Genomic DNA, 18,812 nt, shown 5'->3' on the forward strand with positions numbered 1-18,812 from the left:
CCCCCCTTGGGGTTTTTTTTTTTTTTTATGTCTCAACAGCTACGTCTATTGAGACGTAGCTCTTAAATTTCATTCATAGCGGTTTTAAAATTGAGTTGGTGAAATCTGCAGAAAAAACCTGCCTCAAGTCTTAGAAAGAACCCACAAGAAGCATGTATGTTTTCCCTCTGAACATGTCCAAATTAAAGTCCACTCCTCTGGACCATATGGCCTCCCTGCTCTCATTCTGCCCTGCTGCAGTGTCAAAGAGCAGATCTAATGTCCCAGATCACAAGGGACCCGGTCCTAATCCATGTATCTTTCGTGCATCTCCACAGCTACAGTGCGCTTATTGTGAGCATGTCGCCTCATTGTTGTCTCACACAGCAAAGGAGCTATTAATAGCCTCACGCTGCGCTGTAGTTTAAATTCATCCAGCGCCGCTCGGAGATGTGAACTGGAGCTGCACCACACTTTCGAGGCCGGCAAGGGAACAGCCAAGCCTTCATTTAGTTTTATGTTTTAGTTTTTTACAGGAAGCACCTGCCAGTTTCACTCTCGCATCATTTCCTGTATCATTCTGGTACATGTAGATGTTGTGGGTTACACCAAAACACCACAACATAATGTTGGACACAATCGGAATAGAAACGTGATTCATTAGTTCTTTGTAATTTTCTTCAGACTACAAAATTGCCTTTTGCTGTTTGGTGTTTATAATGTTAATCCTCCCACAGCCATCCATGAGTTTCCAGAGGACATCTTTACGAAGGAGCAGAGGAAGAACGGGGCTGTGCTCCTGCATGCACTCTGTGTGAGTTTCTCATGAAAAAAACAACAACTCCCTTCTGTTTCTCATGCATACAGTGTCTCAGAAGTGTTCAAACCCTTGAACATTTTAGGTTTTGTCTAATTCCAACTATAAATCCTAATTTATATTTCTGGGATTTTATGAGGGGGCTGCACAGTGGCGCAGTTGGTAGAGATGTTGCCGTGCAGCAAGAAGGTTCTGGGTTCGATTCCCGGCCCCGGTCTTTCTGCATGGAGTTTGCATGTTCTCCCTGTGCATGCGTGGGTTTTCTCCGGGTACTCCGGTTTCTTCCCACAGTCCAAAAAACATGACTGTTAGGTTAATTGGTCTGTCTAAATTGCCCCTAGGTGTGTGTGTGTGTGCGCATGGTTGTGTGTCTGTGTTGCCCTGCGACAGACTGGCGACCTGTCCAGGATGTACCCCGCCTCTCGCCCGGAACATTAGCTGGAGATAGGCACCAGCACCCCTCCCGACCCCACTGAGGGACAAGGGTGTTCAGAAAATGGATGGATGGATGGATTTTATGAGACTATCAGGATAAAATTACACAAATGTGGCATAAATTATGAAGTGAAAGATAAAGTTACATTTTTGGGCCTTTTAGCATCTTCTGTGAATAGAGCTAGTTTTGTTTGGCCTCTTAGTTTATCTTGTTTGGCTTGCATTGGAAACTAAGCATTGTTGAATGATAAATTCAATCACGTGTTGTGAAATGTTCAAAGTTTGGGATTTTGTTTTTATAACCCAACTCTGCTTTAATCACGTCTACGACTTTTTTCTTAGTTTTTATGATGCAGGTTGTTCAGTAATGTCCTCTAACAAACCCCTGAGGCCTTCGCAAGACAGCGACATTTAGATTGAGATTAAATTATATAAAGTAGAAGACTATGTTCTCATTTGAAAGTCCGGACTTTCTGAGTTTTAGGGAAAATTTGGTTTCAAATCAACAATCTGAGCTACTTTGTGTTGGTCTGTCTATCACATAAAATGCCTATAAAAAACACCAAAGTTTGTGATTGCAACATGATAAAATGTCTTAAATACTCAAGGGGCATGAACACTTTTTCTAACTTTCTTAACATCCAAACAAGCTGTTGCACTGAAAGGAGAATCAGTGTGTTTGTGTGTGTGTATTTAGTGATGCTCAAATCTGTTTTTCAGGCCATCTACATGTTCTATGCTCTGGCTATCGTCTGTGACGACTACTTCGTCCCTTCTCTGGAGAAAATATCCGAGGTAAAGGAAACCAGCCGCCGCCTGCCTTCAGACGTCATTTTCTCAGTTGGAGAGGTCATTTAGATGACTGCTATTTTATTCTCGGCTCCGATATTTAATCTTCCAGAACCTGCAGCTCAGCGAGGATGTGGCGGGGGCGACGTTTATGGCTGCTGGAAGCTCCGCCCCTGAGCTGTTCACCTCTCTCATTGGTTCGTAGCTTTGTGAATCCAGACCAAGTAACAGCTGTGTCATTTGCGTTTCTTCACATGAATCTTGACTTTTGGACAGAAAAACTTTAGATTATAACCAGTGTGTCTGCAGGAGCCAGAACTGTCCAGGAGATGTCAGCAGAGTGAAGTTTAAAACTGATTAAGACAGAATAACACTTGCTATTAAACACTGAAGTTCCAGGAGAGTCAAAATGCCATTTTTAAATTCACTCTTTGTTTGAGAGAAGTCAGTATTTGTCCTTATTTTTTTATGACTCAACAGTGAAACCACTCCTTCCCATCTTTAGGTGTTTTCATCACTAAAGGAGACGTCGGAGTCGGCACAATTGTGGGTTCAGCCGTCTTCAACATCCTGGTCATTATTGGGTTGAGTGGGATCTTTGCAGGCCAGGTAGTAAAGCTTTTTCCCTACCTGCTATTTTATTTGTTTGTTCCAATCCTATGTTGCACTAAAAAATGTTACTGTTGGACTAGATTGATTTGTTTTTAATACTCTTGCCTGCTATAAACTTTCTCACATAATGGCAGCACAGTTGTCAAAAAGTTTAGTATTTTTTTTTCACTGTTCAGAAAGTGAATCTCATTGTTTTGTTACATATACAGTTAAATATTTCAAGCCTTTATTTCCTGAAATTTTATGGCTTACAGATAATGAAAACTAAAATCTGAGATAATTAGAATATTGTGAAAATGTTATTGGTGTCACACCTTAATCAGCTAATTATCTCCAAACATAAAGTTTTCCTGAGCCTCTAGAACACAGGTGTCAAACTAAAGGCCCGGGGGCCAAATCCAGCCCACTATAGCTTTTTATGTGGCCCAACACCAAGTTATGTCAGCTTTTCACGATTCTGCGATTGTGATTTTTTTCCATGCTAATGCATAATTTTCCACAAATGTGGTCCAAATATTTAAGCATCATGTTTAAGTGAGTGCTAACTCCCACCTGCAGGTGGCAGTATTTTTTTTCTTTTACTAGATTGTAGTAAAAGTAAAAAAACAACAACTTGATGTTAATGTCATACATTGCAATTACTAAAAATATTTCTAAATTAGCACTGTAAAATCTGATTTTGATAACAAAAATAAAAACAATAGCAAAATATGGAAGAGATTGATTAATGTGAAAAGATATAATTATTATTTTAAGGAGTACTTATTGAATGCAGAGACAGGCATGTATTTATTTTAACAGTTTGCTAATGGTTTTTATCAATACATTCGGGTATATTCATGATCTTGATATGGCCCAAAATGAAAAAGAGTTGTCTCTCAGTCTGGGTCAGTAGGACACAATTGTGGTGAAAATATAAATATGCTGACTTGACAGATGCTCTGAAGACAGACATATGTTTTTATGCTGATGATGCGCTCCTCTTTCACTCTGACTGGTTCTGAATCTTGCCTCCACAGACGGTGGTTCTGACATGGTGGTCTCTTTTTAGAGATTCCTGTTACTATATCTTGTCTGTCCTGGCTCTCATTATGGTGAGCCCTGCATTCAAGCTACATATGCTCTATTTTTCTGCTTTACATAGGCTACGTTCACACTGCAGCCTGAAGTGACCCAATTCCGATTTTTTTATTTTTATTTTTGCCGTGGTTGTTCACATTTCCAAATATATGCGACCTGCATGTTGTGTTCTCCAGTGTGAACTGAAAACGATCTGAAAGTGTCCCGCATGCGCAGTAGAGGGCGCAATAGCATCAGCGTTCTCAGTATTTTGTCAACCGCCATAAAGAAGAAGAAGTGCTCAGTGTTTGCGGAAGTAAACATGGTTGCTAACGGAGCATAGCTTACGATTTTGAAGTTGTTGTCCGAGTGGAACAGCACTTTAACAACTTAATCCTCATTATAATCCGTCATGGTTGCTGTTTTTCTTCCCGCTTGTGCGCATCAGGATGCAAAATAGTGATATTTGTTGAGGATCAGTGACGTTCAGGTCGGATGAATACGACCTGGCCGTTCGGTCACATTTGAATCGGATATATATCGGATATCCAAGTGGCCTGGGTCGCATTACGACGAATAAATAAATAAGTAAATAATAATCGGAATTGGGTCACTTCAGGCTGCAGTGTGAACGCAGCCGTACGCCTCACCTACAGCTTCCTGCTTTGTTTTCTCTTCAGGTTATCTATGATGACAGAGTTTACTGGTGAGTCAGACATTTTATACTCATGAATCCATTCAGGATTGTTTTTCATGTTTCCAAACTGTGTCAACATCTTTATGGGGCTCGCTGCCGATTACATTTAAAATAACAAGAAGTGGAGTTCAGTGTTGCTGTATGGCTGATATTTTTTCAGTCAGATTTGAGAAAAAGGCTAATTTAATTGTAAAATCTGGTGGTTTTATTTAGAGAGTGAAGGCCTTAGGTAACAGTGGACGCTTGCGAGATTTATGTCTTATTTATTGAGTTCAAGGCTCGGGTTGTGCTGCTGTGCTTGACTTCACCTCCGTTGTTCCAAACACAGGCTGGCAGATTTGTACTCGGCTGACTTTGCCAGCATCAGTGTTATTGTATTGGAGAGATAAATCTTCCTGTGTGCAATGGCGATGCAGTTTATGGCTTACTGGTTCACAACTAAAGGAGTAGTAAACAGTTGCTTTTAAGCATTGGACAAAATGTTCTATGGTAGAGTACAGAAACATAAATGTTTATTATTTAAACCAGAGCTATAAGACTTATGGGTTATGTGAAATTAGATATGCTGGAAAATAAAACTCACAATTCATAATGATGTACTGCTTCTTTTGGGTATAATATTGTTGTGGCTTCCCTAGATTACCATTATTTAGTGCTTTTTATTCTGCTTTTAATGTTTTTTACTGTTATTTCCACTGTACAGCACAATGGATCAACATCGTTTTATTTAATGTGCTCTATAAATAAAATGAACTGTTTTACATTACAGTATTTTATAAATCAGTTTGTTAAATGAGTCTCATTTTGCACTATTGATTAAACCATCCAGTTATTTATCTGGTGTGAGTTGTTTTCCTTTCCTATTGATCAATTATTAGGTATAAAACAAGAGTATATATTTTTCTTAGCACTGTAATTTTTTTGCTTCCAAAGGCCTAAATAACAACCCAGAGCTACTGCTGTAAAACTAACAAGTACAAAATGTAAATGTAAAGCGCATAATATAACCAACTGATTATAGTTGCAGCATTTAGCAGCTTATCAGTCAACCAATTTTCAGATTTTCTTCCAACTCTGTGTGGAAGCGTCTTATCATGTTATCTCATTATCCATCTAGCTGACTCCCATAGGATGGGAACTAGAGGGAAAGATGGGGGCAGTCCTTCCCAGTGACAGTTACTTGACCTTGAATCTCACTGTGGTCAGTAATGTAAACAATCCCATCTGTGTGGCGGAAAACTTCTTGGTTCTCTCCTTTCCCCTGGGTAACGCGCGTCAGTGTCTCACCACTGTTTCTTGAGGCTGGGAAGTATTGGCACAACGTCTTTAGGATCAGCCTTGGAGGTCAGGAATAGTTTATCTCAGGTGTTTTAGTCTGTATGCCGCACTTTATCTAATGCGGCTACTGGAAAGAGGCGAGAATTTTTTGCTAAGATCTCACATGCTAAGATGTTTTGTGTGTAAAAATACAAAACCTTTCAGTTCAGGATTAAAAATGCAGGACTGGAGAACAAAAGCAGATTTTCTACAAACAAACAATCAGGAAGTCACACATCGATGACACTCCAATAATTGATTATTTTGATGATTAATCGAGTAACTACATAAAAAAATTGGCACATTTTGCAGATTTCCATTTAACCACTTAAGCTTATTTTATACAATATTAAGATGTGTAAACAATTCAAATAATTAATTTTATTTTTTTTTTTTGGTAAATGTTTGGTACGTTATTGCCTAAAACGCAATAACATAGCATCCCTTTGACGTACGCTTGGATCATTTGCAGTAAAATATGCATCTACTAAACATCAGTACAGGGCTGATCTGTTGACTGTATTTTTTTCATTAACCAGTTAATAATCGGAAAACAAAAGGTGCTTTAATAGGATATTTTTACAGAAGCTGAAGCAGGTGAAACTAAAACTATGACACTTGAGGTCTGGGTAGAATATATTTACATACAAAGAAGGTTTTTAATCCAAATTTTAAACTGTTATGGCTGAATTACTGCTGTGATAGTCTTGTTTTTGTTTTAGTCAATGTAAATTTTAGTAGATAGTGCAATAAGCTTACCTTGTTCAAACAGATTTACTGTAGATGAGAATCTCTATCTTTGCAATAAAACTGACGCAGTGTGAAGCTGACTGAAGTGTGGAGTTTATTGGTAATAATATTGTTGCTGTTGGTGCAGGTGGGAGTCCCTGGTCCTCATGACCATGTACGGGATCTACATCGTCATCATGAAGTGAGTTCGCAACAAGCGACGTCCGTCGCCACATGTGAAGCGTCAGTCCTAAACCTCGCCTGTCACCCGTTTGGCTGCAGGTTCAACTCCCAGATCTCCGCGTTTGTGATGCGGCGGATACGGAGCAGCAGACCGTGCTGCCGAGCGTCAGAGGGCGGCGCCGAGAGCAAGCTGGGAGAAGAGGCCTCGGCTTGCGACACGTCCATGGTTCTCCTCAATAAAGGTCAGGCAGCCTCTCCGCTCGTTGGATTTGTCCATTTGTTTCTGCCTGCATGATTGGTAATGACTGTTGCAGGCCAAGGCCACGGCGAAGAGTCTCAACCCGTCGTCATGGTGGACGAGCTGCTCATCCTCAACCCCCACAAGCTGTCCTTCTCCGAGGCCGGTCTGCGCATCATGATCACCCCTCACTTCTCCCCCCGGACCAGACTCTCCATGGCCGGACGCATGCTCATCAGCGAGGTACGCATTTCGTTTGTCAGATTCAGGTGTGTTGCGACCGTGAGACACAACGGGGCTCGTTTCTGTTCACCCCAGAGGCAGAGGCTGAGCAGGAGCTCCAAACACCTGCGAGACGGCGAGGCCGCCACGGGGTCCAGGAAGGGGTCGCTCAGCAACGACCTGAAGAGGTCGGGCTCCTGCAGTCTGGAGAACGGAGGCGGGAGACCCGGGATAAGAGACGCAGAGTCGGGAGACAAGCCAGGGGCCGAAGGGGACCGACCAGAGGAGGAAGATGACGACGAGGATGGCATTTTTAATCCTGTTCGTATGCCAGGTATCAATCGCAGGCCTTTGTGTTTTTGGAAAGCTTCTAACTGAATAATGGTTTGCAGAGTCTTGCAAAGAGATTCATGCTAGCTAGGCCTGTCATAATAAATCAATCATGATAAATTAAAACCAGCTTGTATGATTTAATGTTTTTCTCTTCTTCTACCAAAAAGCTGGGTGACAAAAGCTTTCAGTCTGGTGCTTCGGTCTCAATTGGCCCTTTTTGTGAAGGACAATTTTGTTTAGAGAGACTTCATAATTCTTTTTATTCATTGTTTCTTTTTTGTTTACTTATTTAAAATATTTCCCAGTTCTGGTGTTAAAAGTTCATTATAATTTATTGTCTTCTTGCATTTTCATTTTCATACTTACAAATCTCAAAACAACAACATTATTGTTTACCACAATAACTTCCGGGATAATTTCTAAAATTTGTTATCCAACAGGCCAGTTACTAACAATTTATTTTTGATCACATTTTGTCTCATTACAACCACAAAATTTGCATTTTAGTTTGGATTTTGTCTGACGGAGCAACACAAACTTTGAAGTGGAAGGATAAAGAAATGAACTTTACAATTTGATAGAAAAAAAATAAATCTGAAAAGTGCATCTACAATTACAGGTGCTCATTTTTGCAGTGCGTCTTCAGGCATTTTACATTGAAAATGTGTTTTGTTTTTTGTCAATTTGTTTTTTGTGTGATACTCGTGATCTTTTTTGACAGCAAATAGATAATAAATTAACAGTTATGTCTGAAAATATAAATTTTCAAGTCTTCCTACAAATTCCTCAACTGGATCCAGGTCTGGACTTTGACTGGGACATTCTAAAAAGCTGCATATTCTTGGCGTAGACCAATTTATTGCAGCTCTGGCTGCTTCCTTTAGGGTCGCAGTGTCACTGCAGTAAGTAGATAAGAAATGTAACATTAAGCGTTCAGTCAGTAACAAGTGGAGGCTTTTAATAGACGATGTCTGTGTTTTCCGTGTGGCAGGCAGCTGCCGTGCGCGGGTGAAGTGGGTGATCACCTGGCCTCTGGGCCTCCTCCTCTACTGTACTGTGCCTAACTGTATACTGCCACGCTGGCACCGCTGGTTCATGGTCACGTTCTTGGCCTCCACCCTGTGGATCGCTGTCTTCTCCTACCTCATGGTGTGGATGGTAAGAAGACAGAACCTCATGGACTGAAGGGTAAATAAAGCAACCTTCTCCAAATGACTGTTTGATCCTTCTCTGTTTATTTTAATCAGGTCACCATTATCAGCTTTACACTAGACATCCCTGACTACATCATGGGTATAACCTTCCTGGCAGCAGGAACTAGTGTACCCGACTGCATGGCAAGCCTGATTGTAGCTCGACAAGGTAGATGGCAGAAAAGGTCACTTGAATCTGTACAAGTTTTACCTCTTATTTCATTGCATTTCCTTGCTCTTTCTTCCCAGGCATGGGGGACATGGCGGTGTCCAACTCGATAGGCAGCAATATCTTTGACATCCTGCTGGGGTTGGGCTTCCCCTGGGCTTTGCGTACCCTTTTGGTGGACCATGGATCCATAGTATGGACATGTTTATCTTCTCGTCTATTCAAAATGTTCCTGTTCTGACTTAATGGCATGTTTTCAATCTTTCCCTCAGGTGTCCATAAATAATAAAGGTCTTGTATATTCTGTCATCCTGCTGCTGGCATCAGTGTTTCTGACTGTAAGTAAATAAAAACCGCGAGATGTTTTAGGTCTCTGTGTAGTTTTCAGCAACACGGAGACTTAAGAAATGGAAAAGCCATTTATTATTTTCCTTCCACTACACAAAAACACACCAGTTGTGTTGGTCAGTCCCAGTAAAATGGTGAAGTTTGTGGCCTGTTGTTTATCTTTTCGGCTGCCACAGCACATGAACCCCACAGCTGCGTGCACACAGACTTGGCAGGTGGTTGGAATATGACAAAATGAGAAAACTTCAGGGAGTGTGAATACCCTGAATAGGACACTGTAAATTAATGAATATGCTGACTGGAATATTGATAACTACACTATTTTATGTTGTAGTTGTGTCCTTACTATAACAGTATATTATTGTTAATGTTTGATTTAATATATTTATATAATTTTATCTTATTTGTGTGCCTCAATGTCCTGAAACTTTGCTCTTGTTCCACTTAAACTTCCCATATGTGACAACATTTCTATTTTATTCCAAGACTTGGTCTGGGCCTCAAAGATCCAACTACAAATATCGACCCACAAAATGGGTGTAGGCGCCTAAGAGCTTTGTGACAGGTTTTTGTGTGTTAGTACGTTTGAAATTTAGATTTATGAAAGGTATTTTCTGATACTTGTTTATGTTTGATCCTCAACGTGTTGTTATACAAGTGTCTGTCAATAAGTCGTATTTGAAGATAATGCAGCAGAGTTTGCAGTAAACATAACCAAAGGAAGAAGTAACTGTTTTCCCGTTTCCCCTCAGGTGATGTGTGTACATCTAAACCATTGGAGGCTGGACCGCCGGCTGGGTCTGGGTCTGTTGTTTCTCTATGCGGTCTTCCTTCTCTGCTCCATCCTTTTTGGACAGATGTAAGACCTGACGGTCGTGTTTCCCCGTTCTTTAGACTCGTCTAATAGATTCCCTCCTTCCCACACATACAGTTTATCTGAAGCCAAAAAAAAAAAAAAAAAAAACAAGAGTGAAAGTGGCGTGGTTTTCCTTGTGACAATTTCTGTGCACCTATGTAGGAATCACTATGGTAATGTACAACTACACAAATACACAGGTTTGTTTTGACTTTTTTGGTCGTTTTGTACAGTGCAGTGTTTGATTACCGTCGTTAAGACATTCAGATTTTGTCTTTAGTTTTTTTTTGGGAAAGCAATTACAGAAAAGGCAGATGAAGCAGCAATATTGTTAGATATTTATCAACTTTAATAAAAAAGTGATACTGAAAGTTGTGATTTTAAAACCTGTTTTTGCAAAGAGGAACATTTTGAATCTATTTATTAGCAATAATTAATCTGAATTGTCATGGTTTTTGTTTTTTGGGTGGGGCATTTATCTGGCGACATCCTTTTTTCAGATTATTTTTAAGTGGAGGTCTTATCAGAATCCCACTTCTGTAAAGTATTTAATATTTCTGTTAAATCTTCATGTTAGCTTGCTGACTGTCTTGTAATAAGCTAATCTCAACAGCTTTCTGCTTGATATATATATATATATATATATATACACACACGCATTGTGTGTGTATATATATATATGCCAACAACACTGTCTCAATCTTAAAGCTTTCAGTTCACAGCAAATTTTCATAACTATTTATTTATATTCTTGTTTTTGTACCAACTGCAGCTAAGCTAATTAATTTAAGCTAACAAGCTAGGTCACCATCGTTACCACAGGCTAGGCTAGGGTAGTCCAATGCTAACTGGTGCTAATCTCAGTGTTTCCGCTGCAGCTTCTGCCTAAATTTATCTAGCACTTAATTCACTACTGCACCTGACTGAAGGGGACTGAATGAGACCTGAGACAAAAAGAAATGATCACTGCTGTGTCGTGTTGGGACGACTTTTTAACTCGTATGTTCTGAATGTACACCCTCTGATTTTAGCAATAGTTATCTGATGATATCAGACTAGTTGATGTTAAAATGCACAATGTTGTGATGATGTTTTGATGATTTTGCCTCACTACTTCAAGCCAGTCAGTTCTGGTACTCCTTAAGGTACGTAAAGAGTACGACCGTATTTTTAGAAGTCTTATTACTATGAAACCTAATCAGTATTGCAAATTTTGGATTTTAGTGCAGAAAAGTAGCATTCTTCCTGTTTAGGTATGACAATCGATGTAATGTTTCTTAAATGTGTTTTTGTAAAAAAAATATTTGAATTTAATGAAATTGTTAGACAATCCAGAGAAACTAGAGTATAAAACCATGTACATTTACAAGATGAGTCTGTGTTTTCTGATAAATCAGTCATAGTAAACCAATTCTACTGTTATATAGGAAAAAAAAAAGCTTAACAATATAGATTTGTATTTTACAGTGGAACTTGAAGTATTTTTGATTGTTAGATCTGTAAATTCTCAAAGTTTCTTTAAAGGGAAACATTTTATTTTTTTTTCCCCAGGTGGTTGTAAAATGATCATTGTCTACTTTGTAATGTTTATAAATGTTGAATAACTTGCATAGTTTTACAATAATGAATGTCCTACAAAGACTTGTTCTGTGGTACTTTGATATTTTTTAAAAAGAGAGATGTAATCCTGTTGGTGTATTTTATTTAACCTGCTTATTTGTGACGAATCAGTGGGTCAACACATTATCCAGTCATTTCTTTCTTAATTTCTATTTAAAATCCACAGATTTTTTTCCTCCCATTTCACTCCTAGGTTTAACTTCCTAATCCAGCATTTGATTGATGATGTTTTTTACACCTTACCTGAGGCAGAAGTTGCCCCGTCCTCATGACCTCCATCCTCGTTTTGCCAGCAGATGACTCCGCCTCGGACGCTGACGTCCATTTTCACTCAGCTGTCAGGAGTCTCTGCCATCCGCCTCTGAGCCACATTTGGTAATAATTACAATCCAAACAGCTGAGCTCCGGTCTCCAAAGAATGTTTCTGTTCATTCTGCTGTGATGTCTGAGGTGGAACGTATCTTAAGATCTTAAGAGTCAAATTAACAGCGTTAGATATTTTTATTGGATCATAGAAAGACTGTTGTTTCTTGAGTGCAATAAAAAAAGTGCAATAATAACTGATTTTCTGTCAGAAATGATTCTGAATGACAAATTAAATCATGTTTCTAGATTTTTTTCGTTGCTCAGAGGGATAATATCTAATATGTTTGAATAGTAGCTGTATTTTTAAATTTGATTAGTAATGCCAATAGTGCTGCTAACTTTTATTAGTGACCCTATATAGGTGTCATGTCTAGACATGTGCATGTAAAAAATAAAAATATATATTTGTAGAGAAGAATTAACTTACCAAATTATTTTAAATTGTATTAGCAGGTCCAAACGCTGGAAATCAGCCACAAATACCCGATTGGTGCATCTCTAGTAGCATTTGTTTTGTAAAGCCACTAAAACAACAGTTTCAGTTTTGAATAATTTAACGATTACAGGAAAATAAAAGACACCAGATTATAGAGCTCAGTATTTATTTAATTTTTTTTACAATAAAACATTCCATCACAATTCAAATAAAAGTCCACCCAAGGAAAATTCCCCTAATCTGTAAACCTATGATTCTGATTTAAATATTATGTAACAAACAATTCTCTCCCAATGCAAAAACAGAAGCATAATCTAATAATAATAATAATAATAATAATCACATAGCGGTTGTAATGTGAAATAAAATAAGGTGAGAAATGTCCCCGTTAATGCGAGTTTCCTCGTCTCTCATTGTAATCACAAGAAGTTTTGCTTTGAGCTTTGGAAGAAAGGCTTCAGCTGAGCCCCGGATCACAGGATTAACTAAAAAAGCAACTGAATCCTAAACATCACCGATGATGGACACAAAAAGAGCAGATAAACAGTTTACTAACCACTCTTTATAGATAAAGCAGTAAGTTATAGGAAAGTAAACCAAGTCATACTGGTGTAATGCTTTAGTTATTGTTAGTTGGCTATTGAAAGGACATGATAGCATGGTTAAATTATTTTACACCGCTTCTCCAGACACGTGTACCGACTTAGCTCTGAGACGACTATATGAAGTGAACATGCAGCTGAATAATAACGCAGAACCTGCAGCTGTAATCACCGTTACTTTGACTCTTCCGACTTATCTACATCATGGTTCGATTCTTTAAATACTGATTCTGTTTGAGGTAAAGGAACTGCTTCTGCTTCTCAGCCACATTTAGAAAAACTAAGACAAGAACAGCAGCCTCTCAGGGACTAAACATACACACAACTCCTCTACAATATAGAACCACTTGCATATCTGGGGCCAAACAGTTTGTGTGATAACATCTTCTGCTAGGAAAAAGTTACAGTATCGCACATTATCCGTCAAGCTGGCTGCTACCATAGACATGAATACGTATTCATGTCTATGGCTGCTACAAGTCCCTGTCCTCCCAGCGTCCAAACAACCTCAATGTCAACATCCGGCACCAGATGTGGCAAATGATGAGCAAACTGCTAGAACACAGCGATATTCCCTTTATTAGGCAGCTGACGACAACAGGGTTAAGTTTTTGTCATGATTATGACTGCAGCATGGCATTCTGGGTATGTTTGGTGCAGTCCTCAGGTGCAGTCCCGTAGTTAAGGACAGACAAGACAGTGGCTCCCGAACATTTACAACCTAGGCTGCGTTTACACTGCAGCTTGAAGTGACCCAATTCCGATTTTTTGCCGTGGCCGTTCACACTTCCAAATATGTGCTACCTGGATGTGTTCTCCAGTGTGAAAGGCGAACGACCTGAAAGGGTCCCGCATGCGCAGTAGAGGGCGCAATAGCCCTCTACTGCGGTTGGCAGTGTCCTGCCAACCGCCATAAAGAAGAAGTGCTCAGTGTTTGCGGAAGTAAACATGGAGGCTAACGGTGGAGCTTAGCTTACACATTTGAAGTTGTGCGACCGGAGCAGCACTTTAACAACTTAATCCTCCGTTTTTCTTCACATTTGCGAGCATCAGGACGCAGAATGGTGACATTTGTCCAGTATCAGCGACGTTCAGGTCGGAGGAATGCGACATTAGATCACATTTGAATCGGATATGTATTGGCCTCGGTCGCATTCAAAAGGAATCCGATCATGAAAAGATTAGATACAGATCGCATTACGTCAAAAAAATAAAAATAAATAAAAAAAATCGGAATTGGGTCACTAGTTACAATAGTAGGTCTTTGTGACATTAAAAAATGAGACCATGAGCATTTTCCCCTCTAAATGTGACGGGAGCTCAACTGAATTTAGAAAAAAATAAGAAATAAAAGCTTCAATAACCTGGTTACAAGAGTTTGCACACCCTCCAACTAAAAACCATTTGATCTAAAACCTGCCTTCAGACTTCTTCAGTGGGAGTAAAGACATCTTGACTAGCCAAACATTCTCCATATATATGCGATTGAGAGGAAGCCATTAATCAGACATCAGAAGGTCTGTAGTCAAAACGGAACGGGTGTTTATGAGATCGTAATTTTCTAAAAATCCTCAGTGCTTTTGGTCCAAACCTTCCTTTTAGACACATGACTCGTGAGTTTACATGCTGCTTCATCAGACCAGAACATTCTCCCACATGGAGGTAGGTCATTTTCTTTTAAAAAAAAAGATTTGTGGTCGTTTACGACAAAATTCTGACTTAGCCGATGTACACACAAGATTTGATGTTAAAACTAGAGCAAAAGGTCAAAGGGTGTGCATTCATGCAGGCAAGTTATTGCTACTATTTTTACTCTTTAACCTTTCGAAACAGATTTTTTTAAAATAGTACAAAATATGTCACAAAAGGTGGAAAAAGTTTTGAAATAAGTCACTACATCACGAAAATATGACAATGTGAAGCATGCGTGTCAGTGCGTCACCATGACAACGAGTGCAGCTCGATAAGCCAACGCCACGCCAAGATTGACCCGAGAGATAAAAGTCCAACCTGCCATCTTTGAAGCGGCGCAGCCTGTGGAGCCACGCTGATAAACATCAGAGGGATTCTATTTATACTTCCTGTTTCCTGTTTGTTTTTGCTGTGAAGACGTTGAACCCTTTACAGGCGAAGTAAATCCCTTTCACCGCATCAAGTGGATCAAAACGTTCAGCAGTGCCACAAAAATCATGTGGTTGTGGCCTTTCTCCTAATATGATAGCTAATATTAAACGCAATCATTCCTTTTTTTCCCCCAAAGCTTTACATACGTAATAATCTTTACCATAGAAATATATAAATATTATAAAATGTATTCGTCTTTCACTATGATCAAGCTTTTTAAACTCCATAAAATCAGTACATTACAGGACAGAGACGAAGCTTTAGCAACTTTAGGTATAAAAGCTGAACGCAAAGTGGAAGTTTGGCCATTTATGACGCGTCTCTGAAACAAATGATGCCAAACTGGCTAAATCTGGCGAGTGGATGAAAATAAAAACCCATTAGACTGGATCTAAGGCCGGAACTGTGTAACAGTCATAATCTGGTGCTAACTGAGGCCAGTCTGATCAGGTGTTCCTCCCGTGTCCAGAACACACTCCACCCCCGACGCCGACACCCAGTGAAGGGGAGGGAGGAGGTCATTGTGTACCTTGAGGGGTTCACCGTAATGCTGCAGGACGGGTGGGTGACGGTGGAGGGCAGGGCGGAGCGGCCATCACGACGTGGGAGCGTTCTGATTCTGGTAAATGGACGCCTTGTCTTTCAGAAGGTCCAGACATAAATGGCAGCTCCAGCTCCCTGAATGACGACAGAAAGAGTTAACGACTCGTTTCAAGAAAGTGTTGGACATTATTTTTGCCTTATTATTATTATTATTTTGCCGCCCCAGTCTTAGTGTATAGCTTTAATGTTTGTCTTTTTCTGATGATGAAACAAAATCACCACAGGATTGCATTTGGGCCAAAGGTTTACAATTTGCATATAACACCTGTAGTCCTCCACCATTTTTCTTTCTTTGCTTTATTTACCCAGCTAAAACCGGGATCCAAATCTCATTTGCAAGACGGATCTGGGCAGAAATCTGTGCAGCCAAATCCCATTTAAAATATAATTTTTTGAAATTCGTGTTTTCTCAATATTGTCAAGGATTACTGACTGTAAGAGACCACCAGGTGGCGCTAATTTGTGCATATATGTTGTGAAAAACAAAGGTGTGACATCCTAAAATCAATACCACACATATAAGTTAAAATACATTGTATTTTTTTTATAATTTAAAAAAAAATTAATAATTAAAAAAATTCGACAAACAAAACAATATAAATTGTTTTGCATGTATAGGATGGAAAGGTTTTCAGGCATTTTGAAGTCGAGATTTAAACAAAAAGTGGCATTTAAGGAGTTAATTTCAGAAACATTGAATATTTGCTTTGCATGATGAGGATGAAAGCTGATAATAGTATCCATTTTGAAATATGTAATCATGGAATAAATATGTCTATGACTATTTATTGGAACGTTATTTTGTGTTGTAGGACAAAAAGTGCAACATTTATAATAAAATCTGCTGCCAAATAAAACAACAGTTTGCAGTCTCTAGAGAAGGTTTACGAGGATATTTATGGGAATTTTTGACCATACTAAAATGTTTTTCTATGCTGGAGCACTAAGAGTTCCTTTTACTGGCTGAGGCCGACTCCTGGGCTCGACCAAAACCAGGCAGTGCATCAGGAGTTGTTTCTGCAAAAAATCTGCTTTAATAACTCATTTCTTCCCAACTTTTAGCAACAAAATGCATTTTGCAAAAACTTTTAACTGTTTATAAATCACATTCTGTTGAAAAAGATTTTTAAAAAATGTCTATAAGTTATATAGAATTAATAGGGTGTTTTGGATAAATGGTTTCTGTTTTTATCAACGTATCAGCTTTTATCAACGCCCGACTGTTTATACGAAAAAGCTGATCTGATATAGACTCTCCCATTAATTCTGAATTAAGCTTGATTTGTGCACACAGTTTTTGATAAAAGAGGTCCATTGTCTAAAACAATGTCTCATTGATGAAGTTACCTTCTGGAGGTTCAGACATCGGCGGGTTGAGACAGTACATGTGATAGCCTCGATCGCAGTCATCACAGAAGAGAAGCTGATCCTTGAAGAAACACAATCAGAACTCATGAACTTTCTTAGAGAACTTCTTTGGCCCTTAAATTCAAGTCTGTAAAGGACAAATCCAGCTTAAATACCAAACATTATGATTAATATTTCTCTGAAAACTGAGTCAGACTGCTGGATCCCATTCATTCACACCAATTCTTGCACATAAACTCGACATAAACCTGTATTTGTGCATGTAAACAATTCTAAATGACGCAAACATCAGCAGAAAATATGTTGTATGATTCTTTAAAAATATTATAATTACTTTGGCTGCAAGTATAGCCAAGTACAGGGCCTGATACAGGAGGAAGGTGCCCCACCTGTTCAGGTCTCTTTTACAACAAAGTTAAGTAAAAACTTTTAGACTTTGTCCACAAAATTTTTTTATTACACCCTTTTCTAAAAGGTTCCTAATCAAAGCTGCATAAAAAAAAACTAAAGATGTAGACTACAAAGAATTAATAATGGCCAAAATAATAAACTAAGCAGTTCTGGGGCCTCCAAAGCCTAGGCTGCTGCCCGGTTAAACTAATTCACTTAAAACTGGGCAGTTCTGCAGAGCAATTCCTGCTTTTCAGAGTTCAGCTCCATGCTAACATTAGAGACTCACATCATTTTCAGAGGTACCACACATGTTGCAGCATTTGCACTCTATGCACTGCCAGCGATACGTCTTCACAGCAGCCATCATTACAGGAGTAAACTGCAGGCAGGAGGGGTGGCCTGTGTTCACACGGAGAAATAGAAACATTCTCACAGATTAGCGAACCGGTCGGTGTGTGCAGCCTAAATGCCTCTTTCAAAAACCTCAAGGACGTACCGGAGCGTCCACAGTCCGAGCAGGACACCAGCTCCTCTGATTGGCCTGTCTTGTGATTGGTTTTGGAGTCTCCCAAGCAGAAATCGCAGTAATTGTTAGGCAACGCAAGACCGTCTGGGCCTTTTTTGGGAGCTGCTTAAGGGAATTTAAAAAATAGTTATTAGTTACCAGTGATGCCTGTATTGTTGCACAGAAAGTCTCTGGTGCTCGTTTCTTACTTTTTGGCTCCTCGGGCAGCGGGAGGGTCGGCTCGTTCATCTCCAGGTCGTCCTTCTCCTCGCCCTCCTCCTCGGCCAGGTGGGAGTGGGCGTAGTGGTAGCTCAGGCCTGGACGGTTCTTGTAGCGCTTCCCACAGACTGACACCAAAATAAGAAAACATATTTTCAAAAAGAAGAAGAAAAAGCACAAAAAACACAGTGAAAGGAGAGGATCTGACCAAAGCGATTTATTTTTGTTGTGCCACTGAAATAAAAGACCTGCTGTATTTCTGAAGAATAAAGTGCTTTCTACATGTTAGGACTGCGGTGGTTTGAGAGACGCCTCTGTTAGACGGTTCATGTGGGGAGAAGTGATGACGTGTGAGACAAACAGGAAATCACTTTTAACCCACAAAGTTTCAATGTTTTTTGTTTATAATGATTAAAGTAGGAACAGCATTACAAGCTGAAGTAGAAAAGGGGAAATACAGATGACATGTTCTGCTAAATAAAAAAAAATGTTGCTTTGTAAAGTATTCATACCATCTAGTTTCTACAAAAAAAAAAAAAAAAAAAAAAAAATCTAAAAATGGCGCCAAGACTTTGTTTCCTGAACCAAAATTTGGTTGAA

General features: G+C 39.3%; 2 protein-coding genes across 6 annotated transcripts in view; one reads left to right on the top strand and one right to left on the bottom strand.

Moving 5' to 3' along the window:
- Positions 1–12,156, top strand: part of LOC106946330 (sodium/potassium/calcium exchanger 3) — a 38,843-nt gene extending 26,687 nt beyond the window's left edge. Inside the window, exons 3-17 of the mRNA XM_015030582.1 lie at positions 717–793; positions 1,952–2,026; positions 2,133–2,217; positions 2,526–2,629; positions 3,652–3,726; positions 4,372–4,397; positions 6,583–6,636; positions 6,717–6,859; positions 6,932–7,098; positions 7,174–7,411; positions 8,402–8,568; positions 8,658–8,772; positions 8,853–8,965; positions 9,045–9,110; positions 9,873–12,156. Of these exons, the coding sequence (XP_014886068.1) occupies positions 717–793; positions 1,952–2,026; positions 2,133–2,217; positions 2,526–2,629; positions 3,652–3,726; positions 4,372–4,397; positions 6,583–6,636; positions 6,717–6,859; positions 6,932–7,098; positions 7,174–7,411; positions 8,402–8,568; positions 8,658–8,772; positions 8,853–8,965; positions 9,045–9,110; positions 9,873–9,983 (1,616 nt within the window). The 3' untranslated portion in view covers positions 9,984–12,156. The remainder of the gene's footprint in view (positions 1–716; positions 794–1,951; positions 2,027–2,132; positions 2,218–2,525; positions 2,630–3,651; positions 3,727–4,371; positions 4,398–6,582; positions 6,637–6,716; positions 6,860–6,931; positions 7,099–7,173; positions 7,412–8,401; positions 8,569–8,657; positions 8,773–8,852; positions 8,966–9,044; positions 9,111–9,872) is intronic.
- A 1,880-nt stretch (positions 12,157–14,036) lies between these two features.
- Positions 14,037–18,812, bottom strand: part of dpf2 (double PHD fingers 2) — a 14,954-nt gene continuing 10,178 nt past the window's right edge. For 2 of the 5 annotated variants that reach the window (XM_015030588.1, XM_015030584.1), the window contains 5 exons: positions 18,203–18,340; positions 17,985–18,116; positions 17,775–17,887; positions 17,075–17,156; positions 14,037–15,802 (listed from right to left, as the gene is read on the bottom strand). In XM_015030588.1, coding sequence (XP_014886074.1) covers positions 15,720–15,802; positions 17,075–17,156; positions 17,775–17,887; positions 17,985–18,116; positions 18,203–18,340 — 548 coding nt within the window. In that variant the 3' untranslated portion in view covers positions 14,037–15,719. Of the gene's footprint in view, positions 15,803–17,074; positions 17,157–17,774; positions 17,888–17,984; positions 18,120–18,202; positions 18,341–18,812 lie in introns of all 5 variants that reach the window. The other 3 variants (XM_015030587.1, XM_015030583.1, XM_015030586.1) reach the window with 2 other exon arrangements.

The sequence above is a fragment of the Poecilia latipinna genome, unplaced genomic scaffold, assembly GCF_001443285.1.
Source record: "Poecilia latipinna isolate Pla-1442-1.1 unplaced genomic scaffold, P_latipinna-1.0 Scaffold187, whole genome shotgun sequence".
NCBI classification, from domain to species: domain Eukaryota; kingdom Metazoa; phylum Chordata; class Actinopteri; order Cyprinodontiformes; family Poeciliidae; genus Poecilia; species Poecilia latipinna.